This window comes from Canis aureus, chromosome 15 (genome assembly GCF_053574225.1).
Source record: "Canis aureus isolate CA01 chromosome 15, VMU_Caureus_v.1.0, whole genome shotgun sequence".
Lineage (NCBI taxonomy): Eukaryota > Metazoa > Chordata > Mammalia > Carnivora > Canidae > Canis > Canis aureus.
This window is the reverse complement of record NC_135625.1, coordinates 45,777,050-45,797,386: the sequence shown is the minus strand read 5'-3', so window position 1 is coordinate 45,797,386 and position 20,337 is coordinate 45,777,050. Positions and strand designations below refer to the sequence as shown.

General features: G+C 49.5%; 1 protein-coding gene across 4 annotated transcripts in view; it reads right to left on the bottom strand.

Annotated features, from left to right (window-relative positions):
- Positions 1-19,770, bottom strand: part of VIPR2 (vasoactive intestinal peptide receptor 2) — a 55,375-nt gene extending 35,605 nt beyond the window's left edge. The window contains exons 1-3 of one of the 4 annotated variants that reach the window (XM_077849472.1): positions 19,620-19,770; positions 16,992-17,091; positions 2,641-2,748 (exon numbers count right to left, since the gene is read on the bottom strand). In XM_077849472.1, the coding sequence (XP_077705598.1) occupies positions 2,641-2,748; positions 16,992-17,091; positions 19,620-19,682 (271 nt within the window). In that variant the 5' untranslated portion in view covers positions 19,683-19,770. Of the gene's footprint in view, positions 1-2,640; positions 2,749-7,104; positions 7,271-16,991; positions 17,092-19,619 lie in introns of those variants that run through there. The other 3 variants (XM_077849471.1, XM_077849473.1, XM_077849474.1) reach the window with 3 other exon arrangements.
- Between the last annotated feature and the right edge of the window lie 567 nt (positions 19,771-20,337).

The window sequence follows — 20,337 nt, the reverse complement described above, 5'->3', positions numbered from 1 at the left end:
CCAGGGAAGTGTCCATGTGTGCGTGGCCAGGAGGAGGTCATGGCCATTCGCAGCAGGAAGGCTGGAGTCTGTTGGGCGTGGAGGCCCCTGCTCCCCAGACAACCCCCACACACACACTCCCGTGAGCACAGGTCCGGTGTGTGAGTCCCGGGGTGCAGTGTTGGTCAGGAGAGTGGCACAGCCCTGGGGATGTCCAACCCCAATGCCCGGCTGGTCTCAGGACATGCTCGTGTGCTCCCAGGACAAGCAGGGCCCTGTTGCTGGCGACAGGGCAGGCCCAGCTATCCCCCAAACTCTACTCCTCTGGGGCACGGGAGGCACCACGGCACCCCAAGACTCCAACTCTTCCCATCACAGCTCCTCCTCCCTGGGCCCGGCCTCTTCCCCATGTGGTGGTTTTCTGCTCTCCCTTTTAGAGACTTGATCTTGGTGCAGGGTCCCCATGGCTTTATTGTTACTCGCACCCATGACTGAGTGCAGCTCAGAGGGGCTTTCCCCCTCAGAGACAACAGAGAGCAAGGTGCAGCTGCCGTGACAACACGCATGGCGACCAGGAGAGCCCCCCCGCCCCACCCTCCCACCTCCTGGATGTGTGAGAACTCAGAAAACAACTTGTTATAAAAACATGGATCTATTTCCTGAATGTTGGGTCTGTGGGGTGAAGTGACCCCATGTCCTTCTGTGACCTGGGCCCCCTACAAGTCCCTGTGAGGAGCACCTGGCATCTCTGTAGAAGTTTTCTGTAACTTGGGAAGTACAACCCAGGTTCCAGCCCGATTGGTTCTTGATGGTGTTTCACAACCAGCCTTTTACCTCCGTCAGATTTCCTCCGTGGGGCCTCCCCTGATGCCCCGTGGGCCCTGCCCCAGCCCTACACAGCCCCCAGCTCTACAAGACGTCCGTGGTTCTCTAAGTAATTGCAAACACACCCCAAGCATTCCACGCAGACGGTGATTTAGATTTGTCAAGAGTCTGTGCAAGCACCTCTTGTGGACATTTTGCGGCCTGTTAAACAAGGGGAGGCAAAGACACTTGAGATCATCAGCTGTGATACACAGACCGGGGAACTCCAGCAAATCTCCCAGTGGTAGTGATGCTCCCCACAGCAGCAGGCAGTGCCACGCTCCCTGCTTGGACAGAGCACCAAGCACTAACCCAATACAGCCCAGGAATTCTAGTTCCCCAAAGGAGAGGATGCTCAATGGTTCAGAGCAGGGCCAGTGTCTGCACCGACCTGGGCACACGTGGCCCAGCTGGCTCCTGCCTGGCCAGGGCTGGATGCTCACAACAGACACCCGGGGACCAGAGCTGCCGTGTTTGTCAGGTGAAGACCCCCGGCTGCCCCCGGAAGCCTTTGGAGCGAAACCTCCGAGGAGGGGAAGCCTGGGTCTGTGCTCGTTCATTCGGGATTTCTGGGAGATTGCAGCCCAGAACCTTCAGCAGAAACGTTATTGATTAGACAGGATATTTTTTTAGAGTTCAGATTCTTTAAGATGGTTTAGTTTTTCTAACCTAGTGATGCGTATGCAGGCGTGACCTGGGCCTGCCCACAGTGCTTCACTGACTCACAGAGAAACAGTCTCATCTTGCAACAAAACCTTTTTCTTTAGAATCTCATTTTCCTCCATCCCAGTCTGTGCCACAACACTCCGCTTAAAGTATTTCAACAATTCTAGTTCTCAGGGTTTTTACCCTGTAATGTTTGTTCAAGATGAAAACAAGTCGTCTACAGACTCCAAAGTATCTTTCTGATTTCCAGATGTCTCTTCTCTTTTCTATTTTTCCAGATGTATTTCTTCATGTTATGAAAATCTGGGGGAACCCTGGGTGGCTCAGTAGTTTAGCACCTGCCTTGGCCCAGGGCATGATCCTGGAGTCCCAGGATCGAGTCCCACGTCGGGCTCCCTGCATGGAGCCTGCTTCTCCTTCTGCCTGTGTCTCTGCCTCTGTCTCCCTTTCTCTGTGTATCTCATGAATAAATAAATAAAATCTTTAAGGAAAAAAAAAGAAAATCTGGATGGTTTACAACACAACACGCCACCACTACCCTCTCGGGAACAAGCCAGGAGGTGTTGCAGAGTTGTGCAGACAGCGAGCACAGGACGGGGGCACCCTCACCCCCCAGGCCCTCTGACCCTGGAGACCGAGACTCTGGGTCGTCTGGCCACAGGGGCCCAGTTCAGAAAGTGGGGGCTGGGAGTTGAGGACACTCAGCCCAGTGAGTGTGATGTTTCCTGTGGATGAGAAGCCACCTCTGGGTGCAGAGGGGCTTGCCGCTGTCCCTGAGCCTCTGGGAGATGGTCTCTGGGCCTACGGGCAGCCACACACAGCAGGGAGCACGGAACCACGTCCACGTTCCAGGTGCCTGAACCCCACAGCTGCCCGCACGCCGGTGCTCAGGCCACATGTCATGGTCGGGATTGGGCGTCTGTGCTGACCTGAGGCCTGCTCTCCCCTGTGTTTGGTTTCAGGTGGCTGACCTGGCAAGAAGCTTCTCACCCTCCCGCTCCGACAGCCAGTGCAGCCCGCGATGCCGCAGCTGCTCATGCACCCGCTAGAGCAGGCAACCAGTGAGCCTGCTTCTCGTGGTTTGAGGGAGTGGCTGCCCTGCAGCCTCTGCAGGTGCAGATGTGACAGTACCTGGTTTGCTGTAAAAGTTGCTGAACACTTTAGGACAGGGTACTGTGACGGTCTCGCCTACGTCTGCAGGGCGCCAGCAGGTAATGTTGTCCCAGACACCGGTGCAGGCTGCAGGGAGAGACACATGTGAGAAGCCAAGGCCGCACAAGGGGAGCACAGGCGCCGCTGCCCATGGGGACGCCCAGGCCCAAGAGGCACATCTGTCTAAGCCTCTGCAAGCCGACTGCCCGGTATTTAGATAATCACCTTGTGAATCACTTGTCTGTGAAACAAGTTTGCACCAACAATGTTACTGAGCATATTCTTAGCTTGTGTACTCACTTTAATCAGGTTTGGAGAAATAACCAGATGTGTGGTAGAAAGTAATTGAATATTTCAGTGTGTGCCACGCATGCAGGATTTTAATAGAAACCGGCAGTTACTTTTCTCCTGCTGATGTGCATCCCCCAGGGTAACAACATGGATACCACTGGGGGTCTGTGTGAGTCCTGAAGGCTTAGGCTCCCTGGGATGAATGCACACTTGTGCCTTCAGGGCATCCAACTTTGAGGATAATTTGCAAATTTAAATATTTGATAAGTTTACTTGATTTTAACAGTCAAGGAAGCATCTAAGTGTTCACCACTTAGGTTACCCTCATGCAGTTATCAGATAACCTAATTTATAAACTGCCCTCTGGATCTCTCACGGGGTCTCAGCAAGACCCCGCCCTGTGCAAAGCCTACAAACCTGTGTCTGTTGACCCTGACAGGCAGCAGAGAGCTCTCAACAGCACACAATCCCTGAGCAAATCCATACTTGAACTCACAGCTTTTTACTACAAGTCCAAGCAAGGTATTGCTACTATATTTTGTGACCTCTAAAGTTTTATCTTTCACTTAAAGTTCAATGTTGGCGGACCAATGTGCTAGCCTTGATGGAGACAACAAACCAACCACAGTTCTCTCTGACGCGCCAGCCAGTCTGACACAGAAACATTCACGGAGCATTCGCTTGGTTTGAATAGGAGGATTCTACTTCAAGAATGCAGATGCCTCTGATGAAGTGGCTAGGAGTCAAGTTTTCCAGATGAAAATACTTTCTAAAGGTCTTAAAATAAAAATATATTTATTCTAAAAATTCATTAATATGTGTGGGAAATAACAGAACATAGAAATGTGTGGGAAATATCAGAAAGGGAGACAGAACGTAAAGACTCCTAACTCTGGGAAACGAACTAGGGGTGGTGGAAGGGGAGGAGGGCGGGGGGGTGGGAGTGAATGGGTGATGGGCACTGGGGGTTATTCTGTATGTTAGTAAATTGAACACCAATAAAAAATAAATTAAAAAAATAAATAAATAAAATAAAAAAATAAAAATTCATTAATATGGCAGTGATTAAATGAGCACATAAATTCACACCATATTAACGTTCTTACATATTTAAATTTTTAAAAGATTTTATTTATTTGAGAGAGAGAGGGAGAGGAGGAGAGGGAGGAGCAGGCTCCCTGCTGAGCAGGGAGCCCGACACGGGACTCGATCCCAGGACCCTGAGACCTTGACCTGAGCAGAAGACAGACGCTTCACTGATGGAGCCCCAGGCCCCCCTCACGTTCTTACATATTTAAAGAAAATACTGCTTTTGAAGAGATATTCAGAACAAGTCTTCAAGTACAAGTGAGTGGCTGGCTCCCCAGGAGTGTGCCAAGGCTGGAGAGCAGGGCAGGCAGTGGCCCTGCAATGACAGCTCACATGACACCATCCACTGTTGGCACAGGAGGCAGAGGCCTGGACGGGACAGGGCCCAGTTCCCAACAGAGAGCCAACAAGGGACAGTGGGGGTATCCAGATCTCCCAAGAAGCACAAGCGATACTGAGACTGCCCCACTGGGAAGGCAGCTCGTTCCGAACATAGGCCATCGGTCATTGGGGAGGGTCAACAGTCGTCACCCCAAAAATGACAAATTTCTGTTTCAATAGTGAGAACCTTAATGGAGAGATATAAAATCCATGGGTTCATTGCAGTCCATCTTCATATTACAGCAGGACTTGACTTAAGTTCCTAGAGTCCACTGGATCACCCCTTCTGTTGCTGGCAAGCCCTCGCCCCGTTTATATGTGTACTGGGCCCTCACGCACCGGCTGTACAGGCCTTGGGCAATAGTGGCAGAGGCGCCTTCCCACCTATGCCCCAGCGGGGAGCCACACGACGGCCCAGGCTGAGAGCACTGAGGGCCAGAGGCTGGTGTGGAGGTGGCCCCGTCTGCAGTGAGTCTGAGGGGAGGATACAGCCAAGTAGGAGTCCATGAGCTTCTCGATTCTACTTCCCTAATCCCACGAAAATAACATCAAGAAGTCTGAAAGGGCAGCACTCGGAGAGGTCAATAAACATGGAGGAGAGAACGCATACACCCGGCCTAAGAAATGAGGGAGGCGGAGGGAGGCACCGCGCCTGCGAAGAGTGAGGAGCACGAGGAGGTAAAGCTTGCCCCCGGGGGGGCTCTGGACGCAGGACACCAAGCACTGGACTCAAGAACATCACATCATGTTTGAATTCTGAACACTGAGACCTCTGTCCTTCCTGCCCCTGCCAGGTTTGTCTGGGGGCTGAGCATATGCCCCATGACCAGAACAGACCCTTGGGAGCCCCCAGACCAATCTGGCCAACCAAGGCAGGAGGTATATGATTGTCTTGAGAGCATTTTGTTGTTTTGGTACAAAGTGTGATGCTTAATCACTGACAGATACATAGAAAAGAAAGGAATAGAAAAATCAGGCAGGAAAAGCATAAAGTCACACAAGGAAGGAAATATCAATTGTTATGAGGTCAACTGTGATCCAACAGTTATGACAGGACTCAGCTGGAGGGCAGATTGGAGGAGGGACAGGAGAGGACAGGCAGGAGTCCTTCCCAATAAAAGAAAAGTGTGAGCCAAGGCAATACATTTGGAGAAAAGGCTAGTTTGAGAACCAGTGAGCAGTGTAGATGGTGTCAGACACAGTGGCCCAGTGAGGCAATCAGCCTGCATGTGGAATTCATTTTTCTTACACTTTGGCAGCAACCTTGGGAATTAAGATGGTGATAAGGATGTCAGTTGGTCTGAAAGGGAAAGCGTTTGTTCTTATCAATAGACTCTGAAAAGTCATCTGACAAAGTTTAGCAGCCATTCCTCATTTTCAAAAACTCTTAATGAGACTCCTTTAATGTAACAAAGACCATTTGTTTAAAATAGCAGGTATGGTTAGAAATGATTAAACTCAGTGAGCAACCACAGGCAGGGACCCACCCGGATCCTGGCCGACACTGTGGTTACTTAACGGAGGTCGGAACTCTGCTAAAACAGTAAGAACAAGAGGATGAACCAAGTGGTACACGCTCATATACAGCTGAGGACAAAGTCGGAGAACCGCACTTTCCAATTTGGCAGCCCAAGCTTCTGTGACCTTTTCAATTTCAATCTAAATTAGTTAAAATCAAATACAATAACAATTCAGTTCCTCAGTTGCAGGAGCTGGACAAATGCTCCACAGCCACGCGTGGTCTGTGGCGACAACAGCACAGCACAGATGGGAACAGCTCGTGGCCGCAGGGAGTTCTCCGGGACGGCACCCTCCTGCAGCTCCAGCCGACGCAGGCCCCCCCACTGACCGACACGCCAGGCTCGCGAGTCATCCAGAAGCTTAAGGCAGAGAGAGAAGATCACGGAAGCCGTGACCATCCCAGGGCCGCTGCTGAGGGTCCCCTCGTCCAGCAGATGAGACTTTCTCCACATGGTGTTTACCAGCTAAAACGCCCATGTAAATTATCTAACTTGTTTTATGAATAAATATGTGAGAAGTTTTTGTTAAAAAGTGTATTTTTCACTTATCACAGAAATATTCTCTGTCTTTCAAAACCCACCAAGAAGATGGAGGAGAAGCCTTCTTCCTTAAGCGATGGTTAGCAGCCTGGTGAACTGAAAGCCAGAAAAAATGCCTCTGACGTCTATTAATTCAAAACATAAAGTGTGTGTTTATTTCTGGAACTTGAGACATAAAGCCAACGCCTTTCCCTTGAGTCTGGACCTGCTGATGGGGCTCCGTGTGTTTCTTCTGCGTGAACGCATCTTGTCTGCGATTTCTTCTTTGAGGGTCTGCAGGGCCGCCGACAACTCCGGCCACGTGAGCCCCCGGAGCAGCCCCTGCCACCCCTGGCAGCTCCAGGTCCACACTGCCCGCCGACCGCTCTCCCTGTTTTTTGCAGGACAAGCGCATGACCTGGGCAGCTGGGCCAGTGACGGGTCCAGGATGCACCGGTGGGGTGCAGAGTCTCCCGCGGGCTTCAGGAGGAGCCAGGTATGCGGGGGCCCGGCCAGGAGCTCCCCAGGAACTGACCAGGAGCCCCCCAGGAGCCCTCCAGGAGCCCGGCCAGTTTCAGGGGCAAAGCGAGGACAGGCCCCAACGGAAACAATCATCTAGACCAAGCGGCTCAGAAACACTGACCTGCGTGTGCAGCCTCGAAACACTGTTGGCGGCGCAGACAGGACACTGATGAATACGGGTCAGGAGACGCGGCTCCTGGAATGTGCCGGAGATACAGGCACATGGGACACACCTGAACCCGGGATCCTCTTGTCAGAGCGCAGGGTCCCACCCAGTGCGGGGGAATCTGCCATAACGAAAAGGAAACGGATGCCCTCATAACCAGTTTTCTCTGGTTTCCAGGCAAGTCAGGACTCTCACAGATGACGGTGCACGTGTTGTTTTCAGGTTTGGATTTTGTTCTCATTTCTGCAGTGACACCAAGACTAGAGTCGAGCCCCGGGACCATGCTGCTTCCTCAGTCACCACCAAGGCACCTGGACAGCAGGGAACCGGGTTCTCTAAAGACATGTAGGGTGCTATAAGAGTATTTTGTGGACAGTGCCAGGGAACCCCAATATTCTGCCTCATGAGGCTGCTGAAGGAGGCACCCCCTCAGTAGCTGGGGCAAGCCACAGCTTGTCTGGAAATACCACTTGCTGGGACATTGCCACTGGAAGCAAGAAAGTTTTAGCCCCCATAGGGATGGCAGTGTAGGCAGGTTCCGTTGGTAAGGGTCATATTCTGGGACCTGAACTCACAATTAAACCAAGACGCAGAATCCAGAATTAACTAAGGCTGTTAACTCAACAAAAGGATTTTTCAAAGAAGAGATCCAGTTTGAACCTATATATTTAAAAACATGTGCCGAACACAATAAATCCCAAGCATCCAGCGGTCTTCTCAGTTGACCCTGAGCAGACTGGCTGCCAACCCCTCAAAGGAGGTGCAGCATCTACGCCACTCCTCAGACATCTGTGCACATGCTGGCCTCAGGAAGCCTGTGTAGACCCCAAAATGCAACCGTTTAGGAACACTGATGAGTGTGTTAACTGATGAGTGTGCAATATGCTCATGCCTCTCACTCACTGAGACGTTTGCTGCTGTGACCTTTCATTAACAGCCTCTATCTCTTTTTTCTCTGAAGATTTTATTTCCATATTTTGGTAGGCGGGGAGAATGCACGAGCTGGGGGAGGATCAGACGGGGAGAGCGGGAGACAGAGGGTGAGGGGGAGAGAGGGAAAGAAGGAATCCCAAGTAGACTTCCCGCTGAGCGCAGGGCCTGACACAGGCTTCTCTCCCTGTTTGCTGCACGTCCAAACCCTGCACCTCCGAGCTTTGGAACAGAGCCAGTACCTGGTCCCCCGGTGGAAACCCTCCCTCCTCTGAAACCCTGTATTGTGGTTTGCAGCAAGGAGACTGTCTTGCACGGATCTTTTAGAGTCACGGGGTACTGAGCCCAAGGCCTCACAGGATAGGGCAGGAGGGCAGCAGGAAGAGCACACTGCCCTGTCACTGGGAGCTGTGCAGCCCAGCCCCATCCCACGTCCTCTCAAATAAGCCTCTACCCTCCTGTTGCAGAGAAGGAGGGAGCTGCAAAGAAGTCACAGATTTGAAAAGCTGTATTAATGCTGTGCTGGGATGGGAGGAGGGTGCCTCTGTCAGTGACTCTTGGGCTGCCAGAGTGCCCCAACTGTGCTCACAGTAACCCTGACACCCAGGCTGCAGAAGTCTGGGAATGCTCTGGGGCACGGATTTACGATCCCCAACTGCATGGTCTCCACTTGCAGATAAACCACAGCTGATTGTGACGGGTCCATGTTCACACACAGAAGAGCAGAGAACCGACTCAACCCCCCCTCCACCCCCAGGGGTGTGATAACGAAACTAAGGCCGGAGGCACAAGGTACCAATGAAGCTCCTGTCCTGACACTTCAAGACCATTACTGTAGGCCAGAGGAAAGGAAACGCTGATTTCAGGGGTCCAGTCAATGGAGGGAATCCTTGTTCATGAGCCACCTTAGGCTGAACATGCTGACAATTAAGAATGAACATTTGGAGAAGCTGGTATGATCTTGGCTGGTAAACGGTGGGGTCTACCCACCTGAACGTCCCTTCCCCTGAAGCAGTCACTAAAGAGGAAGGAAATCGTCTTCTAAAGCATCTTCCCTCTAGGATACCAAATATGGTTTTGTAAAAAGAGTATTTGAGTAGGAGTCCAGGGACCTGGGCTCTTTCTGCCACCAACATGGAGGAGATGCTCAGAATGCTCTCTCGAATTTCTGTACTTTGACACGTCCTGACGCAGTGACTGGTGATCAAATGGGGAGGGGTCCCCCGACAAGGGTGTTGGTGCATCTCCCTCCTTTGTCCTGAGACAGGACCCCCCACAGCCTCTCAGGTGCACAGCATGCTCTGCCCTAGGTGCTGCGTGAGGTCTGCACAGTCTTTGCTCCATCTGTGCTGAATGGGAAGGGTCCCTCCAGCAGAAGCCTTTGTGCCAGGAGGCTGAGGAACTTGAGACGGGACACCGCACCTGCTGTGCAAGGTGCATGCCTTCGGTGTCACAACAGAAGCAATGTCAAGGCACAAGGGGAGCTGGAAGGAAGGCTGCAGGGCTTGGCCTTGTGGCAGGGTGGCTGCCGGAGGGAACAAGTCCAGCCAGGCCTGAGCACGGCACACACCAGGCCAAAAGGAGACCAAGATGACGGTTGTGAGCAGGACTCAGTAAATGAGCACAGTACTCAACACCCACTAGCTTACAATCAAAGGACATCCATTTTTCTTGGTCGATTTCCCACCCATCCTGCTTCTGCCTTTATCTCTGAGGAGAGATAAGTCCTCAGTCACTGTCACTGTCGGTTTCTGGTTCCAAGTAAACTGATGTTACTGTACGTTCACATTCTCTGGTTCCCGCCCCCCGCCCCCCGCCAGAGTCTCTCGACTCAAAGCCCTGTTATCTCTGCGAACCCACAGCATTGCCACGGGGACACGATCTGGGGTTCCCTGGGGATGATCACACCCCAACCAACTCCTCTTTGCGCCTTCCCTCCTGGCATGCACTTAATTATAGCATGCTGCAAAAGTCCATAAAAGAACCAGCTGATGCATCAGCAAACAACAACCAGACAGCCTGTCTCTCCCTCATCCATGCCACAAGGCAACCACTCAAAACCAGAGGCTCTGGCCATGGGGCATTTCGAGGCCATCCCTGGAACTGGTGCTCGATCCAGAAAACTCTAGAAAGCCTTGCAACTGAACAGCTCATATCTTCAACTCCTTCTCAAGAAAGGCCATGACCTGCCCACATGATTGAAAAGCCACCAGAATCTGTGAGGGGTGAGAAGCTAACGTGGTCCCGACCCGTGCACTGTGAGTCTGCTTTGAGTTCCCTCCTGTGATTAACAGTCTCAGGCTACAGCTTTCTTCTTCTAAACACAATCAGCATCCACTGAGGCATCTAGGTGTGCAGATGCCCTATCTGCTTGAAACTGATGTTGTGTTTGTGATTCCTGTTTGGAGTCTAAACATTAAAATTAATTCAGAGTAGAATTTTTTCAGAGAGATTCATTTCCTGAAAAAAGTAAATTTAAAGTCAATACTTTCAGAAAACTGAATAAATAATTACTGGTTATTTAAATATCCAATATTAGGCTACTAGCTGATTTTAAGGAGTTCAGAATTAGGAGAAATCTAGTTAAAAAAAATTTTTTTTAAAGACCCAGTCCTAAGGAAAAAAAAAAAAAAACAGATCAGGCTGTTGAACTTATCAGCCCACAGAGATATTTGGACTAGAACAAGGATCTGCTTACATCAGAGGGAAATTGAAAGGGGAAGAAAGAAAAAAAAAAGAAAAAAAAAAAAAAAGAAAGGGGAAGAAACAGGCTCTGGCATCACCCTGACATCAGAGGGGAGCTGCTGACCCCATGGCTATGCCGTGAACTTCCAGAACAGCTCCCTTCAGACCCACGTGAATAGAAGATGGTGGGTACTCTGTTTACACATCTACTGCGTGTCTGCTGGGGACCTGGAATAGAAAGCCAGGAACCAGCGCTCACTCTTCAAGAGCTCATGCTCCACAGGGAGAAGGACAATCAGACAGTGGATGATGCACGTGACAGCAGGGCTCCGCAGGTGCCACCGTGGCAGAGACAGGCATCTCTAACAGCTGGGCATCCAGGAGGAGTTTGCAGACAAGGAGACGTCTTCCCCACTTGATTGAGGGAACTGATTCATGGAACTGTCTAGTTCCCTTTGTGATGAAAAGGGGCAAGAAAAAGCCTGGATGTGAACGACTTATATTCTATGTGACACAACCACCGCAGAAATAAGAAAGCTGCTAAAACGATGCTATCTGGTGATGATTTCATGATCAGTGCCTTGAAGGCCACCCCCAAATGCTGGTGAAATATTTTATTCACATGAACAAATGCAGTCCCTAGAACATGGCTTGTAAGCTACCTGAAAGCTCTAGAGCCTGGACAGGTTAAGGAAATACATAAGACCACTACACAGGTCTTAACAGAATATTCAAGCCAACACAGAATCATCTCCAAATACACTGCTGAAGTGAAAAACAAGAAAGGAAGACAAAGTATAGACCAGAACATATGGGCCTGGGGTACCAAGCTTCCATCCATAGAAAGAGGCATGGAGAGGGGATACGGGTACATACTGTGCATGCATTGTTCATGGGATTGGTGAGAGGCTGTCTCCAGGGTGGGGAACCAGGGGTCCGCAGTGGGAAATATCTGTCATTAGATACGGTTTTGAAGCTTTTTTTCTCCCCCATGTGCATATGTCACTTAATTTTTAATGTGAAAATTTTCATTAATTTGTTTAGCAAAAGCTTATTCAATATGTTTTTTTTTTTTTTTTTTTAATGATAGTCACACAGAGAGAGAGAGAGAGAGGCAGAGACACAGGCAGAGGGAGAAGCAGGCTCCATGCACCGGAAGCCCGATGTGGGATTCGATCCCGGGTCTCCAAGATCACGCCCTGAGCCAAAGGCAGGCGCTAAACCGCTGCGCCACCCAGGGATCCCTATTCAATATGTTTTTAAATGCCAAGTACTGTAGGACTTGGGGCTGTGGTGGGAACAAATTCCATCTCCCCCTTTAAGACAGTGTGGCAGGATGACCGCCACCACACAGGACAGTGAGCCACGGTGGTAACGGTCATGCTGTTGCGTATCCACAGGAATCCAACCCTCAGGAGAAGCCACTCTCCTGTGCTGGAGACGATGCTCTCTGGCCATGTCTCGGAAAGAGGCCGTGACAGCTTTTTCCAGACTGTCTTTTCAAAGACGTCCGTGAGAGAGGCTTCCCGCTGGACTGACCACAAGAAATGACACAGCATCCTTCTCTGGAGCCAAGGCCGGGCAGGAGTGCCAGCAGCATTCTTGTGACACAAGGTGCCTGTGGGCCTTGCCCCATGTGGCCGTTCTGCATCGCTCCTGTGTGACTTGGGAAAAGGGAACTAGGAGAGAGCATGACACCCAAGCGGCCTATGTGCCAAGAGCATTCAAGTCTGTCTCTGACCCAGGGCCCCCAAGTCCTTTGCAGGCATCTCTGAGACTGGCCAGCTCACTCGTCAGCCTGCAAGGATGGGAAATCCAAACCCCTCACAGCTTGACAAGTGGATCAAAGTCAAAGAATAGAATGTTTTCTAGTTTGGCACCGCCCAGGGCCCGGGTTTTAAGCTAACATCCACCACCATACCCCCTTCCGAAGGGATAGCTCAGAGTGGGGAGCTCTCAAGAAAACACAGAAGCCACTTCTGCTCTGCCAAGGCACAGGCCACGTCCCCTCCAGATCTCAGCGTAAATAATGCAAAGTCATGTAAAAGTTCCTCTCCACTCTGCACAGGCAGGAAAACTGGGCAAAGCCTGTGTGGCTGACTCATTCCCCCCCCGCAGCAGGTCGGCACAGGCCACCACTAGGGAACAGTGCCGGATTTTAGCTATATTTTTAGGCATCGGAGGCCTCAGAGTGCCTCATACATCTATTAGTAGGATTAAGTTAGTCTACTGACGAATCAATATTAAATGACAAAGTTCTAAATACCTCCTAAGCTTTTCTTTCTTATATAGTGAATTCTTTAAAAGGATTTAGAATTGAAATTGTCTTTCATCTGGATTTACATGTTTGCATTTGTTTTAGATTCAGCACATAATAAAAAGAACTCCTTGTCAGGTTTATATGAATTATCTCGCTATAATTAAAAGCCAATTTTTCCTTGTTTCTGTTTCACCAACTTCTTAATCCTACAGAATTTAAAAGTAGACACTACAGACCGTCTCTCTTTTAATTTCATGAAGCAAATGTACACTCTCATCTTGTCAGAATGCCTTCACTTGCTGCTTCTGGTTTACCTCCTCTACAAAATCTTTATTCTGGTAACTTACTACTATTTATATCTCTGGCATTTGAGCCATGCATATATTTCAAAGAGTAAAAAGAAAAAAAAAAAAAAGAATTTAGAACACAATTGTGCCTCTTTACAAAAAGCTGAAGGGTGGCCAGACCTGAGCAACAGTCACATTACCGCTTTTCTCCCGAAGGGTAGCTGGGCTTTTTCTGCCTGAAACAAGTGATACTCAGATATCTTTGCTGTAGAACTAATATTCATAATAAGAGCCTTCAATATAAGACAATGTCCAGGTCTGAGACTCGTCTTTGCAAGAAACTTGAGTGACATCTTTCTCCACACTCTCAACAAGGAGGATCTTTCACAGCCTTCATCTAAAACTACCACGTTCTTTCTGCTCAAGCTGATGTCAAGGTGAACTAGGGATTTTCAATGACTCTGTCCTTAGGTATTGCCATCCTGGGGTCTATACGGGTCACAAACCGATCACCTCTGAGAATCTCTGAACTGAGGCAGGAGGAATCTGTAAAGGGGACTGTCCTGAAGATTTCAAATGTCCTGGCCCATCTCTGCACCACGAGGAGCTGTGTGACAGTGGGGCAGCCGGGAGTGGTGCAGCCATCACATGGAGAGCCATTTGGCAGCTCTCGGGCCCTACAAGAGGCTTATCTCTCTCCTGCAAAACTTTTAAGAGATAGTTGTAAACTTTTAAGAAATTGGAATATTTGATGTAAAGTTTGTATTTCTGATATTCTGGAAATAGGAAGCTGGGCATTTTGTCTCCTACATTTTCTCATAGTGACAAACAAGGGTTGTAAGGAGCAGCTGCCACTCACAGCCCTCAACACCACCAACCCCCCAGCCACAAGGCTGTCAGCTTTCTCATAGGCCCAACCCCTTACATGCATGAAGGCCAAGGACTCGGGGTCACACCTGTGCCTTCAGAATTGGAATGGAGTAAAACTAAAAGAACATTGTTCTGTACGAACGAATGCCACACTCCACCTAAGTAAGATAACTAGTAATAAAGACTCTTTCATGCACAAAACCCCTCCTGATTGTGGTGATCATAATATCCTATTTCATGATGGCAGAAAACTTCCGTGAACTAGTCCCATTTCTCATCCCAGCACTTGTCAAGTGAGTCATGGGCACAAACTTACAGACACTCCATCTGCCCAGCTCCATCCACTATGTAGCCAAGCACGGGTCAACCGTCAGGGGCATTCTTCTGAGGGAAAGTCATGAGCCAAATGCTTTGTTTGAAGTGTTAAGTGTCCCTTGTCGTCCACTGAAACAGTGTCAGTTTTCTATTTGTTAACAAAATGTTCTTGATGAACGTAGGAAATCAAGAGTGACAAGAAAGAAGCAGTAAATATTCTGGGAGCTTTTCCCTAGAATATCAGTTGTGAGAGAACAAGGGGAGGGGACCTGTGGCCCAGGTGCAGGCAGGGACAGGTGCGCCGTGTGTAAAAAATCTGTCAACGGCAATAAAACCGAGTATAGCTTGGTCTGCTTTTCATTATGACCAGCAGTGGCAATGGCAGTCTTCCTCCCTCCCCCCTTCTGGAAACGTCTGTGTGTGTCCATGGCTCGTGGCAGAGGGCCTGGAAAGTATGTCCTGAAGAAGGCTGCAGGAGTTGGAAGTTGTAGGCTCCACAGAGCCTACGAATGCCTTTTGAACACTGGGAGATGAGCTCACATGAAGAAGTTCTGCTCACTGCTGCTCCAGGAGAACAATTAATGCCAATGAGTGGCCACCATGTGTGGGCAGCCTCGGAACATGTCAGCGACTTGACTGTGCAATGATGGCATGAGGGGCTGGAGCTCCCACTCCCGTGAACCCCCATGGGTCACCCACTGAGGATGGACAGATAGCATGTGGGCCCACCTCTCTCTATGCAGAGGCCCCAGGGATGGTGCTGCTGCGACCTAGGTTCACCAGCCACTCACCTGACGATTCTAAAGTCTATTTCCTCTCAGCATCTATTTTTCCTAAATCTCTTAATTTTAACTGAAGGGAACAGACCTGACAGTTGTTTTGTCTTGAGGGCCTGGCTAGCAGGGCCTGTGTCTCATCTATCCTCATAGCTGGCTAATGGCCAGTGCATGGCTTTGCACAGGACAGACGCACAGCCCACCTTTGCTGTGGAGCTGAGCTTTTTCACTTGCCTCTCTCTCTGGTCAGAACTCCACCAGACCATTTGTAAGATGTGGCCTCAGGACCATGTATGCATTACAAAAATCACAGATATTTAAGACTGGAGGAATCCTGGGGTCAGAGACCTCATTTTTCAGCTGAGGAAATACAGGCTCCAGAGGGGACCAGAGAGGGCCCACGATGCCTGTGCTAGCAATGGTCTGAAGCCGAGCTGTCCAGCATGGGAGCCACTGGCTGCTGGGAGCACCTGAGATGTGGTAGGTCCAAACTGTTTCGTGTTATGAGTGTAAATCAAATGCTGGGTTCTAGGATTTAGTGTGCAAAAAAATGCAAAACTTCTCAGCGACATTTTATATTGATTACAAATTGAAATGATAATGATTTGGATATATTTGGATAAAGTACATTAAAATTAATCTCACTTTTTTTTCCCTTTTTTAATGTGGCAACAAGAATATTAAAAATTATCTATGTGGTCCACATACCATTTCTTCTGGGCAGCGCTGGTCTAGAACTAAACCCACATCCATAACTTCTGGTTTCAAGTCCCTCTGTAGGACACTAAACTTACTTAACACAGGCTTACTTTGATTTTAATTTTTGTCTTCAGAATGAAAAGAGAAAAAGCAAGCTGAAGGACAAAAGGTTTTTGTTACTGTTATAATTTGGGTGTTATCACAGAACCTTTCTGAATTAATAGACTTCTGAATGTGCATAGCTGGAGTGCAAGTGGTCCCAGCATGTGTGTGTGTTTTTTTTTTTTTTTTTTTTTTTATGTGGAGAAAATAAAATGAGCAAATTCACTGTATTCACAATAGGTCTGTCTTCAAGAAATCAAAAGTCTAATTTTCCTGTTTGATTTCTGATGTTTCCACCATTCTTAACTGGATTAAAATAATCTGGGAGGTGACTAAAATTTTTTTAAAGATTTTATTTATTTATTAATGAGAGACACACACAGAGAGAGAGAGAGAGAGAAAGAGAGACAGAGAGAGGCAGAGACACAGGCAGAGGGAGAAGCAGGCTCCATGCAGGGAGCCCGACATGGGACTCAATCCCGGGATTCCAGGATCGCGCCCTGGGCCAAAGGCAGGCGCTAAACCGCTGAGCCACCCAGGGATCCCGACTAAACTAAAATTTTTAAATGCAAGAAACCAGATAAATACCCCTTCCACGGATAACAGAGTTGTTTCAGCAACGCATAACAGTGTCCATGAAATTATTTTAGTAACTGTTGCTATTATGTCAAACCATGAATATTGTTACTGTTAAGGATGAGCTTCTCTTTTAAAAGGTATATTATGGGAAGGATTCCCTGGACCCCAATATTCATATGAGTTTTACCAGTTCATTAAAAAAGTGAAAACAGACTTTTTTTGAAGATGCAGGTGATTTTTAAAACAATTTTAAACATCAATTTTTAGAGTGAGACATGAGCTATTTGCCTATCAGCTTATCCAGCTGAAACTGTTGTACTCACCAAGCCCCTATCTTACCTTTGTATTCTCCTGTTTGAGTCTTTAGAAGCTCTGCACATTTTGTCTCTTCCTCTTGTATTTCCAGATGAAATCGACATTCTGGGTGAACACTATTCACCTGGTCAAGGTTCAAAAAAATGGAAGGAACTAAAAATTCCACCATAAGAGGAAAGTCAAACAACAATTCTACAAAACCAAACAAAGCACCTCATCATTCTAAACTACTCCCCAAATAACACTCATTAAAGAAGCAATCACCTTCATATTTCTGGCATGGTTATTTAAAAAAAGTTTACTTTGTAAGGAATTATAATACAAATATAAACCTAATAGAATTTTTTCTGAGCAGGAAAACAACTTACTAACATAATACATTGTATGTTGTTAGTACTAATTTGGCAGCAACAGAGTTTTTTAATCCAATAACTTTTCAGTGTTTGAGTCCTCCGCTTCATAGCCCTTGATTTAATTACAGCACATACATGTCTACTCATAAGACTCTTCTTAACGACCAGGCACTATCCCCAGACGCCAGCACGCCTCCTCTCAGCACAGCCTCTGCCCTCACTGAACAGAACTATAACTTTATTTCTGGAGCTGCAGGTCACATTTCAAACTTTAGAATTTGGTGCGAAGGAGATTTTCAAAAAGATTAGAGGGGTAAGTAGGAAGATGAAGAGCGAGGAGGATTATCATGATTGCTGCCTCTAAATAAGGAGGTGATTTCCCATTGTGATTTGTCATAGGAACTAAAGCTGTGGCACAGAGTGATTAATATTGCCTATTACTGTGTGCAAAAGACAAAGCTGCACATTTAGTCTTAGAAGAAAATAGTCCCTGATCTTTGTTCTCTTTTTTTATTTCTCCACACCCCCAGTACTCATACTACAGGCTGGAACTGCACACCCCCTCCTGTGTCTGAACAAAATTTTACTTTTATTGTAAGACAGTCATACTCCAGGTATATTATGGCCATCTATATCTAATTATCCTACTATCAAAATGGTCAGTTAGGAATAAATTCTAACCAGGAATAAAGTTTCTTTTTTTAAAATATTTTATTTATTTATTCATGAGAGACACAGAAAAAGGGACAGAGACACAGGCAGAGAGAGAAGCAAGCTTCCCGCAGGGAGCCTGATGCAAAACTCTATCCCAGGACCCTGGGATCACGACCTAAGCCAAAGGCAGATGCTCAATCACTGAGCCACCCAGGTGCCCCAGGAATAAAGTTTCTTAACAGAATTAAAAGAAGTGCTGATACTTTTGCCACATTTACCGTCAATTTTTAAAAGACACAAAGTTCCCTGCTCCCAGCTCATGAGGACAACCAGCAACTAAGAAACTGCTGGTTTCAAACAGATCATACTTTTCATATATGAACAAGTCAATGGTCTTTAAATTTCAGAATTGAGAAAATTATGTTGACTTAAAAAAATGTTTGTCACTAAAAAGACACTATGGCTACTGACATTGCTGTAACATGACAAGCAATGACGTACTTTGGGAGATCTTAGAAAACAAAGCTGCATTGGCCAGGAAATTCTTGGTACTTCTAACAAACTAGCTTTCAAAGAGGGACAGTTACTAACAAGGGTCATTTTATTTTATTTTATTTTATTTTATTATTTTTTTACAAGGGTCTTTTTAAAGTGCCATCCCCCCCACCCCCCCACCCCAGGACACCTGGTGGACCTTCCTACCAGACAAGGGAGCTGGGCAGGTGCTTACCCCCCAAGTAACGGATACCCTCAGCAGTGACCAGCTGCCCAGAGCTGGGTCCTTGCTACAGGACCTCAGGGGGCTAGGACGCCAGGGGGCCAATGATCTGGTGCCACACGCAGAAAACGACCCAGGAGGAAAGCAAGAAACTAGCTGACAGTTTTGTTTTAAAAGGTCTTCAAGGAAAAGGAAGAATCCTAGAGCAGCAGAGGATCTAGTAGTGCAGTGCTTGAACAAACCCTGCTCGGTCTCATTTGCCCCAGTGCTCTTCAACAATGATGAAAGAATCAGAGCAGAATATTTCAGAAAGGAAACTTTCTTTCACCACACCGGCTCCCTCCCAAACACACTGAAACACTTACAAACCGGTAACAAGCACAAGGGGTGGAAGGAGAGCTATTCAACCACAAGGGAACTGAAATTTCCCTCGGGAACGCGAATCTGCGCAGGTGGCCGCAACCCTGTCCCCTGTTTCCCCAGCACGACCAGCCTCACGCCCCGGGAAGGAGCGACCCAGATCAGCTCCTCCTTGACCAGCTTCTCAGGCGGAACCTGATCGAGCTTCTAGCAAATCCAGGGCGGCCGATGGGACCCGCAACGGCATCTTCCCTGCCCGGGTCCCAGCTCTGACCGGAGAGGGAGGGTCCCGGAGCTCCCCAGACGACCCCGTTCCCGAGCTCAGGCCCCGAATCCCGAATCCCGGACCTCGGACCCTGGACCCTGGACATCGGACCCCACACCTCGCACCCCGGACCCCGGACTCCGGACCCCGGCGGAGGGGGAGGGTCCCCAGGCCGGCCCCGTGCCCGACTCCCGGTCACCGGAGAGGAGCGCACCAGGCGAACCGCGCCCTCTCCGGGATGGGAGGACAGGGAAGACGAGGCTCGGGGTGCAGGGAGGGCAGGGGGCGCAGGACGCACTCACGGGAGCGAGCAGCCAGCCGCAGCAGGTCAGCAGCGCGGGCGGCAGCAGCGCGGGCGCCCTCATCCCGGCTCCGGCGACATGGGCCGAGCCCCGGGCGCGCACCGCGGCTCGGGCCCCGCGCCCCCAGCTCCGCCAGTCCGAGCGCCGCGCACCCCGCAGCTGCCACGGGGCTGCCGGAGCGCGTGGGCCGCCCTGGGTCCCCGCCCGCCCGCCCGGCCGCATCCCGCGCCCCGCAGCTCCGCCCCCCGCGCCCGGGCCCCGCCCCGCGCCCCCTCGGCCCCGCGGCCCCCAGGCCCCCCTGCTGCTCTCCGCTGCGCTGCCGGCTCCTGTCCTCGCAGCCCCGCGCCCCCTCCTCCCGCTCGCCGCCGGCCCCCCTTCCCCTGCGCCTGCGGGAGGAGCGGCTCGGGGAGGAGCACAGGTGGACGAAGGGCTGGCCCTGGACAGGTCAGGGGACAGCCGCTGGGAGTGACACCCCTCGGGGACAGGGAAACGGGGCTCTGGGCGCGACCCGCAGTGGCTTTGCGCCCACTTCTGCTCTCCTAGTTAAGTAACGAGCTAGAGACGCCCAAGAAAATATCAGGAAACCCGGTGTGGGGGGGGTGCTGCCTCCGAAGCCGCTGGGGTCGATTGGGGGGAGGGGCTGTTGCCTGCGAAGCCGCTCGGGTCGGTGCGGCAACTGCAAATTAAGAAGTAAATTAGACCGGTGGTGGCAGGTCCC